We start from the raw sequence: 12985 nt of genomic DNA on the forward strand, positions 1-12985 counted from the left end.
AATAATATTTTTGGTGTCAAAACCCCAGGAGACTATTTGTTTTCAGCTCTTTTATTTCCATAACTGATAAAAAATGATCTTGTCCCTCTGCAGCAGACATACGGTGAGCAATACATTTGGAATGAATTGCAATAAAATAACAGTATCGAATGGCAATACATAAAGAATCGTGAGAATTGCAATACATATCGTATCGGCACCAAAGTATGGTGATAATATCGTGAGGTCCCTGGCAATGTCACGGAACCTCTGCCATATAACAGTTGTATTTTGAAGTGAGCCCATGTTCTCATTTGTTTTTATGTAGTTAGAAACACTAGATTCTGCTATTTCTGATCATGTAAAGAAATAACGAAATCAGACCAGGATGAACCTCTGCAGAATTATTTGAGAAAATCGCCTTTATTTGATCCACGTGGGATGTGATCACACTAGAGGTCGACCGATTATGATTTTTCAACGCCGATACCGATTATTGGAGGACCAAAAAAAGCCGACACCGATTAATCGGCCGATTTTTTATTATTTAAAGAAAAGTATATTTATTTGTAATAATGACAATTACAACAATACTGAATGAACACTTTTATTTTAACTTAATATAATACATCAATCAAATCAATTTAGCCTCAAACAAATCATGAAACATGTTCAATTTGGTTTAAATAATGCAAAAACAAAGTGTTGGAGAAGAAAGTAAAAGTGCAATATGTGCCGTGTAAAAAAGCTAACATTTAAGTTCCTTGCTCGGAACATGAGAACATATGAACAGCTGGTAGTTCCTTTTAACATGAGTCTTCAATATTCCCAGGTAAGAAGTTTTAGGTTGAGGTTATTATAGGAATTATAGGACTATTTCTGTCTATGCCATTTGTATTTCATATACCTTTTGACTATTGGATGTTCTTATAGGCACTTTAGTATTGCCAGTGTAACAGTATAGCTTACGTCCCTCTCCTCGCTCCTACCTGGGCTCGAACCAGGAACACAACGACAACAGCCACCCTCGAAGCAGCGTTACCCATCGCTCCACAAAAGCCGCGGCCCATGCAGAGCAAGGGGAACAACTACTCCAAGTCTCAGTGCGAGTGATGTTTGAAAYGCTATTAGCGCGCACCCCGATAACTAGCTAGCCATTTCACATCGGTTACACCAGCCTCATCTCGGGAGTTGATAGGCTTGAAGTCATAAACAGCTTGAAGCATTGCGAAGAGCTGCTGGCAAACCATGAAAGTGCTGTTTGAATGAATACTTACGAGCCTGCTGCTGCTCAGTCAGACATATCAAATCATAGACTTAATTATAACATAATATCACACAAATACGAGCCTCGGGTCATTAATAATATGGTCAAATCCGGAAACTAGCATTTCGAAAATAAACGTTTATTCTTTCAGTGAAATAAAATACGGAACGGTTCCATATCTAACGGATGGCATCCCTAAGTCTAAATATTGCTGTTACGTTGTACAACCTTCAATGTTATGTCATAATTATGTACAATTCTGGCAAATTAATTACAGCCTTTGTTAGGAATAAATGGACTTCACACAGTTCGCAATGAGCCAGGCGGCCCAAACTGCTGCATATACCCTGACTGCTTGCACGGAATGCAAGAGAAGTGACAAATTCCCTAGTTATAAGAAATTCATGTTAGCAGGCAATATTAATTAAATATGCAGGTTTAAAAATATATACTGGTATATTGATTTTAAAGTAAGGCATTGATGTTTATGGTTAKGTACATTGGTGCAACGACAGTGCTTTTTTCGTAAATGCGCTTGTTAAATCAGGTAGGCTGTGATTCAATGAGAAATTAACAGGCACCGCATCGATTATATGCAACGCAGGATACGCTAGATAAACTAGTAATATCATCAACCATGTGTAGTTAACTAGTGTTTATGTTAAGATTGATTGTTTATTATAAGATAAGTTATATAAACTTATAAACTTATATAAGTTTAATGCTAGCTAGCATCTTACCTTGGCTTCTTGCTGCCCTCTCGTAACAGGTAGTCAGCCTGCCACGCAGGCTCCTCGTGGAGTGCAATGTAAGGCAGGTGGTTAGAGCGTTGGACTAGTAACCGGAATGTTGCAAAAACGAATCATGTGCTGACAAGGTAAAAATCTGTCGTTCTGCCCCTGAACAAGGCAGTTAACCCACCGTTCCTAGGCCATCATTGAAAATAAGAATGTGTTCTTAACTGACTTGCCTAGTTAAATAAAGGTGTAAAAAAATCGGAAAATCGGTGTCCAAAAATACAGATTTGTTATGAGAAGTTGAAGTCGGCTCYAATTAATTGACCATTCCGATTAATCGGTYGACCTCTAGATCACACCATCACGCGCGTGCATTCTCTCCTTTCGAACTCTCCCCCAGTAATTTGGGCTAAAGACAGCCTACTAGTTAGTGATTTGTAGTTTATCTAAGTTAGAAAACCATAATTTATTAACTAAATATAAGGGCATATAAATATATTTACCTTTTTCAAGGTCAAGAAAAAAACATGAAAAGATTCCCCCAGGATAAATGTAAAAAAAAAAAAGTGTACATTTCTGTGACAATAGACAATAGCTGCTCAAGGACAGAACTACACACATTTAAATGGAGAGAATACATCCATTAAAAGCATTTCTGTGAATCTTTGTGATTGACAAGGACAAGTTTGATGTCAGACAACAATAGAATGTTYATGATGTAATGCCGCCTCGACATTACGGCTACAAGCTGTAGGCCGACCTTTACAGCAATCATGACTAGGTCAGTTGAAGGAAATTAAAGTTTAGTCTTTGATACCGACAACACCTTTCAGATATAAAGAAARGGCCGAAAGAAGTTGGTGGCATGCTGAAGTTGGTGGGTTTTCGCCTTGGTTTGTTAGAGAACACAAGCACAAATACACGCATCCCCTGGTGAGACATTGTGGTGAGGCTGTGTTTTCAGTAGTGTGTGTGAGACGGTTGGTCTCACAGTACAGCTTGATTACACCCTTCTCTGTATACGTGTATGTGTGTCTAGGGCTGTGGCGGTCATGATATTTTGTCAGCCGGTGATTGTCAAGCAAATAACTGCCGGTCTCACTGTAATTTACCGTTAATTAGTATAAACACATTTAGCATCTCCTGGCTTCCACGCATAGCCTACAAGCCACTGATTCAGAACTTTGGAACATCTACATTTAAAAAAAGTCGAATAAATCCATGTAATATAGCCTACACTATCACAATAAATCCCGCTACCAAAACCTGCGGGCTCTCCTTCACTGCAGCCAACGTGAATAAAACATTTAAACRTATTAACCTTCGCAGGGCTCCAGGCCCAGATGGCATCTCCAGCCACGTCCTCAGAGCATGCGCAGACCAGCTGGCTGGTGTGTTTACGGACATATTCAATCAATCCTTATCACAGTCTGCTGTTCCCACATGCTTCAAGAGGGCCACCATTGTTCCTGTTCCCAAGAAAGCTAAAGTAACTGAGCAAAATGACTACCGCCCCGTAGCACTCACTTCCGTCATCATGAATTGCTTTGAGACACTAGTCAAGGACCATATCACCCCCACCCTACCTGACACCCTAGACCCACTCCAATTTGCTTACCGCCCCAATAGTTCCACAGACGACGCAATCACACTGCACACTGCCCTAACCCATCTGGACAAGAGGAATACCTATGTAAGAATGCTGTTCATCGACTACAGCTCAGCATTTAACACCATAGTACCCTCCAAACTCGTCATTAAGCTCGAGACCCTGGGTCTCGACCCCGCCCTGTGCAACTGGGTCCTGGACTTCCTGACGGCCGGCCCCAGGTGGTGAGTGTAGGTAACATCTCCACCCCGCTGATCCTCAACACTGGGGCCCCACAAGGGTGTGTTCTCAGCCCTCCCGTACTCCCTGTTCACCCACGACTGCGTGGCCATGCACGCCTCCAACTCAATCATCAAGTTTGCAGACGACACTACAGTGGTAGGCTTGATTACCAACAACGACGAGACTGCCTACAGGGAGGAGGTGAGGACACTCGGAATGTGGTGTCAGGAAAATAACCTCACTCAATGTCAACAAAACAAAGGAGATGATCGTGGACTTCAGGAAACAGCAGAGGGAGCAGCCCCCTATCCACATCAACGGGACAGTAGTGGAGAGGGTGGAAAGTTTTAAGCTCCTCGGTGTACACATCATGGACAAACTGAAATGGTCTACCCACACAGACAGTGTGGTGAAGAAGGCACAACAGCGCCTCTTCAACCTCAGGGGGCTGAAGAAATTTGGCTTGTCACTGAAAACACTCACAAACTTTTACAGTTGCACAATCGAGAGCATCCTGTCRGGCTGTATCACCGCCTGGTACGACAACTGCTCCGCCCATAACCGTAAGGCTCTCCAGAGGGTAGTGAGGTCTGCACAACGCATCACCGGGCGCAAACTACCTGCCCTCCAGGACACCTACACCACCCGATGTCACAGGAAGGCCAAAAAGATCATCAAGAACAACAACCACCCGAGCCACTGCCTGTTCATCCCGCTATCACCCAGAAGGCGAGGTCAGTACAGGTGCATCAAAGCGGGGACCGAGAGACTGAAAAACAGCTTCTATCTCGGCCAGACTGTTAAACAGCCATCACTAGTGGCTGCTGCCAACACACTGACTCAACTCTAGCCACTTTAATAATGGAAAGGTCGCACTTTAAACAATGCCACTTTATATAATGTTTACATACCTTACATTACTCATCTCATATGTATATACTGTGCTCTATACCATCTACTGCAGCTTGCCTATGCCGTTCGGCCATCACTCATTCATATATTTTTATGTACATTTTCTTATTCATTCCTTTACACTTGTGTGTGTATAATGGAGTTGTTGTGGAATTGTTAGGTTAGATTACTTGTTAGATATTACTGCATGGTCAGAACTAGAAGCACAAGCTTTTCGCTACACTCGCATTAACATCTGCTAACCATGTGTATGTGACAAATAAAATTTTATTTGATTTATTTTAGACAGAAAATGTAGTTTCTTTCAGAAGAACACTGAGTTGTACTTATGTTAAGCCCTGATATGGCTATGTGATATGACTGTGGGCTACACTAGTACATTTAGCGGACAAGAATTGCTTAGAATTCCGTGGCATTATTTGTATTATTTTATACTATGAAGAATACAGTTGAACATGGCTTAATAAAATAAAAGTATATTTTCTCCAAACGATTTCAAAGGAAGTGTTGAGCAGTTAACAAAGAAACAGGTCCTCTTATATGCTTAATTTAGAGTTATTTCTGCAACTGTCGTTGTGATTCAAACATTGGGCTATATGTTTTGATGTTTGATATATTGTAAGGCTACATGATAGGACTCTAATGATTTGAAAAAAGTTTCAGGCTGCACACACTTCATCAGTCTCTCATTCACAATTTGGCAAGCACTTGATAATATTCTCACCAGGCCTCGAATTTCCCAGGGGCATCCCTCTTGTGTGGCTGTAATGCCCCCTAAAAAAAATGCATGCCTTTTGCCGAGTAGAATAGGCTAATTATAATTCACTTCTGCCAGCTGCCGTGCTCCGAAGCACCTTTCACTCACATGGCTCGCTCAGATGTAGCCAATACCCGTCACGTGATCGGTTCCTTCTCTCAGGCATTTCAGCTAAGAAGTASGCTACAAGTGAATGAAGACGGACACATCGGGGACGCAAGCATTCCTCTTATCGAATTCCTTGCCGCATATTAAAGATGTTAGAACTGTCCACATTTAGCTTTCTTATTGTCAGCCAACAACATGAGTGGGCCTAACGAATAGCAAAAGCACTAGCCTATGTCAGTCTACTATCCCCCTTAGTACAAAAGTTTACTTATTCTATTGGTCAATCTGTCCTTCTGTGCAAGAAATAAATAAACCAAACATATTCTGGAACAGTTGTGGGATGCGATAGATCCCAAATGAATACAACACGGCTGATCATTTTTTCCCGCATTATAATTGCCGCAATGCACACATGGCAGTAGGCTATAAGTGCAAAGGTTCCAAAATGCAATGAATTAGCGGGAAAACACTGTTTTCGAAAGTGACGGCAAATACGATCATGCATGTAATGCTTTATTATAAAGGTGCATTTTTATGGTGAAAAGGATCTTCCCCAAACTTGAAACTCACGTCCTGCGTATGTATGCTAGTTAGGCGCTACACCGCTTGTGAAGTGGATTAATGTGCTTAATTTTAATAAGTTATTTGATCACTAGTTGTGATACAAACCTTATCAAAATACAGGCATGTGGGCTAGGACACATGAGGTGTGCGACCTATGATTTGGAAAGTCGCAACAACAAAAAAGGTATGCCCTGTTTCTTGCCTTCCTGCACAAGCTGGACATCATTCACAAGTGAGGGGCTAATATTGTCACCCATCAGACTATTCTTAATGTTGTCTTTACATATACTAAATAATATGTGTGATATTAGTTTTGATTTAGAATGGACCTTTATCATGCACCTGTCTCGGAACAGGGGAATGGGGGGGAAAAATACATGTCATCTATGCACTTAATATGCAAATGGGGGACGCGTTTCCCATGGTTCATTTTCATGCCAGGTAGGCTATACTCCTGTTGTAAAGCGAAGCAATGTGCTTMATATTAGGAAAATTGATAGAGTAGGCCTAGCCTATAGTAAGCTGATGGGATCCTCCTCTTTTTAATAGAGGCCATCAAAACTCTGTTTTCTCACCTAATGGCATAGCCTATAGAAATGTTGGCTCATGGGCTCTAATKAAGTGTTCGATTTAGATTTTCGATTACATTTGCATTGATGTCYGAGTGATTTAGAGGGACAATAGTGCTGAGTACTAGGCAGGAAGCAAGTTTGGAAGGCTACTAATGACCAGCAGCAGCATCAGAGCTTGAAGAAGCCTAATTTCCGTGACTATACGGTCACATGGATTTTGACTGCCGTCATGACTCATGACCGCCGGTGTGGCGGTAATACAGTCACTGTAACAGCCCTGTCTGTGTGTCTCACCGGTCTATTAGTACAGCTCCTTACTCCAGAGGTCCTTGTTCGTTTTTGACCATTTGCATGACAATGGAAGGTGCGTTGGTGTTTTGGTATTTGGTTCAAATTCCATTCGTTGTCATTCCACTGACATTGGGGTATGTGTAATGTCGATATGACGTTTCTATGCATGTTGACTTGCCTTGTTAATTCCCCCTGAGGGGATTATTCTAGTTGTTTTGGATTGAATTGACGTGAGTGTTGTTCCTTGACCGTTGACTTTTGCCACTGAGGTCGCGACACCGTGCCGTGAAGCCCCCCCCCCCCCCCCCCCCTGACCTCGCAGCTCAGCTGGATTCTCTCTCGTCTCTCACTTTTCTCCCAATTGAATTCCCTTATTTTTTCCCCTCTCCTTCTCTCTCTGTATTCGCTGCTTTCCCTGCTCTCTCCATTCTCTTTTTCCACGATTTCTCTCTCTGCACCTCCCATCTATCTCCCACTCTCTCCCCCCTATCATTCTACCCCCCCAACCTTCTCTCTCCACCTCTCCTCTACTCTGGCCAGGCTGGCGGCGGAGTACGCCCGATCCGGCTCCTCCCTCTCCACGGACTACGGCAGCTGGCAGCTCGTGTCGGGCTGCGGCTCCATACACGACCATGGACAGGTCGCCGCCGCCGCCGCCAACGACTCGCCCCTCCCCTTTAGCTTCCAGGACGAGGGGCCCAGCGGACGCATGTGAGTCTACGGGCTGCGTCACAAAATAGCACACAATCCCCTATGTAGTGCACTACTTTTGACCGGGGTTAGGTAGGCTGTGCGCTATGTAGGGTATAGGGTACCATTTGGGACGCACACACGGATCGCATTACGATTCTAGACCTTTCTCCCGGAAGTGTGTACTCGTTCACCCCCCCCTCGTGCATTGGATTGGTGCAAGCATGGCTGGAGGGGGTTATCACCATATTGCTCACACCAGTGTATTCCTTTTAAATCCACGAGGGGGAATGTACGAGTACCCTTCGGCGTAGTGGTCGAAATTCGGACCGCAGCTACGCACACCTCTAACCCTCAGGAATATCTCTTTCTCTCTCTTTACCACCTCTTCTCCCCCTTTCTCCCTTATTTATTCACCTCCTTTCTTCCCCCCCATTCCTTTGTGGAAGATGAGGTGGGGGCAGGGCTCAGTGGGTGGGGGCTGGGKCCTCCTGTTGGGCTGGTCCACCGTTGTGTGCGTGTGTGTCACACACCTGCAGGGTTGGATAGAGTTGGTATGTGTTTGAGTGACAAAGCAGAGAAAGAGTCTGTTCTGGAGGATGTGTGCGTGGGTACCTGGTATGTGTCTGTGTGTCTACACTTGCACAACAGTGTTCGGCAGACTGTTTAGGCAGTCTTCGTATATACACACCGATTGCCTGAGCGCTCTCTCCTCTCTCCATCATTCTCTGTCCCCTGCGAACTGGAGGTTTAAGTACAACTGAAAGAGGGGAACGAGGGAGGGAGTTTCTTTATCGTTCATCTCTTTTTTTCCCCTCTAGACTGCCTCTCTTCCCAGTGGGGGGATGCCTTTCCATTTCGGCTTGATCTGGCTGCCAAATTGAGTGTGTCCCGAGAACAAGGCGGCATGGGCAAATKACATCTATCTTTCTTGATTTGAAGGGAAGGGAGAGGGGGAACAATAGAGGAGGAAGCGTGCAGTCTGGGATTGCTCAGATTAGAAGTACACTGTTCTTCTTTCATAACTAATTGGTGGAGCCTCTCTTCTCTCGCCAGTTCCCTGTCCTTTTTAATTTATTTTCATCTGGTCTTCCCTGTCCCGTCTCCTCTCTAAATTGTTTACTGTTTTTCCCCCATCTCTCCCTCTTTCTCCCAGGTGCCCGTTCCCCTCGGAGCGTCAGGTTCGTCTGGAGGCGGTGAGGGAGGTGTTCCTTGCAGCCTACAGCTCCACTGTGGGCCTGAAGTCCAGCGCGCCCAGCCCCTCCGGCGCCATCACAGGCCTTCTGGAGCAGTTTGCCCGTGGCGTTGGCCTCCGGGGCACCAACAGCATCATCTGATCTAGGATTATGTCACCCACTGCAAATGTGAAATCTGGGCCCGTGGTTATCGTATTCATAAAGCGTCTGAGTAGGAGTTCTGATCTAGGATCAATTTTTCCTCTTGGATCAAAATGAATACAATCATATTGACAGGCATGACCTGATTTCTAGATCTACCCTCCTACTGTGAGGCTCTTTGTGAATATGTTCCCCTCCTTCACCTCCCTTCCGCTTAACCCCGTCCTGTAACACCTTGTGGTTGAATTGCGATCCACGATCAGCGTTCATTTTGTCGGGGAAAGCCACATCCTGTTTCGTATGGACTCTAATAAAATAAAAAGTGCAAATTTCTCTACTCTATCCAGGTGCTGAAGCGTCTTAAAAAAAAAAAGCATTTTATATATATCAACCCCAGATTAAAAAAAAAAAAATCTCTTTCCATTTTTTTATTATTTTTTATTCATGCCTTCCAACTTACTCTCTGGACTTTTGCCTTTTTTTGTTTGCACATTTCTGTCAATTCAGGGAGTGGTTCGGGGGGGGATAACAATGCCAGCCACAGTATCAAAAAGGGACAGCTGGCCATTGAATAAAAAAATGTGCAGCATGGTTTAGAACAAAACTTGTAATTTATCTTTGTGGTTGGTGCTAAGAACGTGGTCAGAGTACAATGGACTTTTTACACCGAGAGCTTTTTATGTGGAGTTCTTTTCTGTTTTTAAAATAATTATTTTAGGATTCAACGTGCTGATCGTCCTAAATGGAGGAGACCAACCTTCTCTTTTCTTCAGTGACTGAACTCATGAAAGCTGCTATTCAGTGCTGAATCAAGCGGAAGSATAACTCATATCATTGTAGTGGATACTGTGGTTTACATACAAACGGCACTAGTCAAGTGTGTCAGGGCAAAATAAATATGTTTCTTTTTATAACCTAATTAGGCGTAGAAAAGTCTGTCAAGCTGGATGTAGAATGTAATATGTTGAATCCTAAAACACCATCAGTGCAAACCTTTATTAGCCGATTTTTAGAATTGGTTAATTATTTTTAATAATCAAACTTGTGGTCAGATAAGTCACTTATGTGCAGACTTAAAGCAAAGATCAGTTTAGCATTGTCGCCATACAAAACACTTTTATACAGTCTTCCTATGTTTTTAAATTGATTTAAACCGCACATACACACCATTAGACTGGTCCCAGATCTGTTTGTGCTCTCTTGCCCGACTCCTACGGTTGTGGCGTGAACCAATCTGGGATCAAGCTACACCATCATTACTRGTGCTTAAGACTGCAAGCCAGGAGAAGCCAGTCCCATTGCTGGGCTGTGTTAGGTATTTTAAGGTGCTTATATTTGAGCCCACTTCTGACAGCTATTCATACGGTCAGTCACTTCATCTCTCAACTTTTGTCTCTCAGTTTTGTGACATGACGGCTCCAAGCCACACCGCTTTCGATCTTTGTTATTGCTGTACGTAAGTTTATGGCCTCGTTCCAGGCTGACTACATTGCAGTAGCCAGATCTCCCAACACATGGATAGGTGTTAAACATATTGACTTACTGCATGAGCTGCTCTAGCAATATGAAAGACATGGCACAGAACCATTGGTTGATGTGAGCAGCGCGACTGCAATATAGGCAGCCTGGAACACATCTCTTTCTGTGACTTAAAAGCGCTCTATTGCTGCATGAACAAGTGAACTTGGGGCCTACTTTGCATTAGTTCACTGCCACTGAACAATGGGCCTTTCAGATCACGTGGACAAGACTTTGGCCGCGTTACAGACCGACTACATTGCGGTTGCCTGCCAGMTCTCACAACGCCTGGATAKGTTTTTAACATACAGCTAACCGCATCRTTTGATATAGCAATCTGATGGCCGGCTGCTAAGTTGGTTGCTGCATGCAGCACGACTGCAATGTAGTCRGCCTGGAACGCGACCATGAGGGAGGTAGCGATTTATGCAGGAAAATGGCAGTGTTGTGGCGTCATTGCGTCAAAAGAGATTTGTTTGAGGCAGCACTTACTGTGATTTGTTTAGCTTGTTTGCAACGCCAAATGGTTTTGACGGCTGCTGTACTGTACCTCAGGACCTTTTGTTGTGCCTTTTCAGCGGTAGCAGTGGAAGAGATTCACATCTTTTTTTTTAAACCTTTTTTTCCCGAAGTAATTTCTGTTTCTTATACAGTTAAAGAGCTTGTTTTTTAAATGCTTTGTGAGAATCCACAACTAAGAGCTAGCTCCTACACTTTAAAACACATAGTATTGGTCAGTTGAAAGGCAAGCTAATGGCTTAATCCTTCAATCACTTGAATGCAAAATGATTTGTATTTGTTCAGTCTTTGTTCAATAATGTTTGTCTATGGTCAATGGCAATTGATCATAATGTACAATATTGTTTCTGCAAAGTCTGTTGGTGTGAGATCTTTCTGTCAATCAGTTGGGTTTAAGGGGAGGGGTGGAGGGGTGAAGGTTCAGGGATATCGGTGTGAGAAGTTACCTTTTTTATAGAGTACTCTCGCTTGTCAATCAGTGTGCAGACTGATGTAGTATTGGGACATCTGGGTTTAACTCATTTGTACATTCTCTGTCTCATTGGATCTTCYAACAGTCTACTTTGTTGGAAGCTTACCTGGTGACTTTCTTTCACTTGTCCAATCCTTTAAAATCAAAGAATGGAAACTACTTTGGGCACTCCTCTCACATTCCCTGAGCATAACACATCTGGATGAATTTGAGAGACAATTTAGCAAAAAAATGTTTTTAACTACATCACATCCTGTTATCAAACTTCGATATGATTTACCGCACCAGAGAAACTATTGAAAACCGGCATGTCCATGGTAGGATACATTGTTGACACTTGGGTCTATTCCTAGGTCCCTGTTTGTAGGCAAAAGGCAGGCTGCCAGGCCCAGAGCCCCTAAACGATTTGCAGTTAATACATTCCTCTCAATTCACACTTTTCACTGGGTACATTATTTACCTTTAGGATTACGCAAGCACCTCACCTGATTGTTCAACTCATCCATGTTTTTGCATGTCATTTCCCCCAACTAATTGGAACTAGTGGAATATACAGTACATGGATAATYTTTTCCTAAATTAACCTTCATTTTAGTATGATTATTTTCTTTTGRTTTTCCAGAAATGCTGCATTGCACTCATCTTCCTTTTTGTCTGTGTAAAGAGATCACGTCATCTTCGAGTTGAGTCATTTAAGTAATTTTATCTTTTTTGTTTTAAATTGCTCTTAATACTCTCCAGAGAGAGAATCAGCTACATTGAAAGGTGAATTGATATGCAGGTGGTTATTATGAATAAAGAAAAACAAATAAAAAATGTACAATCATTTCCACCCTGAATCATTGGTCTTATATTTTAGGCTTTATAAGTGTTGTGACTTCCTTCATTAATCTGATGACTTATTTTTTTAATCCACTAACTGTTTAATTGTTACCTGAATAAATTAATCATGTAACAATTAACTCATTAGGATTTGGGSCACCACGGAAGAAGTTGCTTAAAGATTTACCATTTCCAGAATTAAACTACATATATACAGTTGGCATTGGCATTTTTCCTATTTTGTTACATTACAACCTGTAATTTAAGTCTTGAATGGCTTTTTCTAATCCAAGCTTTCGAAGTCTTCAACTTTCCAGCTGAAATTTTGCATTTCATAAAAATATAGAAATATCCTAAAGAAAAAATATACACAWAKAKWWTMTSWKRARAWWKYKYTKKRRARRGGSRCAMRASAYRKRKRTSYYCTCTCTCCCCTCCTGTTTGCACCACTTGCAGAAATCATTTGACAGGRTCCAAACTTAACAGGTATGGGTGTTGATAAACAATATCTGCAGACGATATCCTGATATACCTGACTAATATTGAAAACTCAATACCTTTTAAAAATATTTTCTGAATATTCTAAAACCTCAGGATATAAAAGTAAAA

General features: G+C 42.4%; 1 protein-coding gene across 2 annotated transcripts in view; it reads left to right on the plus strand.

The window, feature by feature from the left end:
* LOC111962102 (phosphatidylinositol-3,5-bisphosphate 3-phosphatase MTMR14) overlaps positions 1-12386 on the plus strand; it is a 45040-nt gene extending 32654 nt beyond the window's left edge. The window contains exons 18-19 of one of the 2 annotated variants that reach the window (XM_023984938.2): positions 7559-7729; positions 8865-12386. In XM_023984938.2, the coding sequence (XP_023840706.1) occupies positions 7559-7729; positions 8865-9045 (352 nt within the window). In that variant the 3' untranslated portion in view covers positions 9046-12386. The remainder of the gene's footprint in view (positions 1-7558; positions 7730-8864) is intronic. The other variant, XM_023984944.2, reaches the window with a different exon arrangement.
* Positions 12387-12985: the final 599 nt, after the last annotated feature.

Source organism: Salvelinus sp. IW2-2015, linkage group LG1 (genome assembly GCF_002910315.2).
Source record: "Salvelinus sp. IW2-2015 linkage group LG1, ASM291031v2, whole genome shotgun sequence".
Classification (NCBI taxonomy): Eukaryota; Metazoa; Chordata; class Actinopteri; order Salmoniformes; family Salmonidae; genus Salvelinus; species Salvelinus sp. IW2-2015.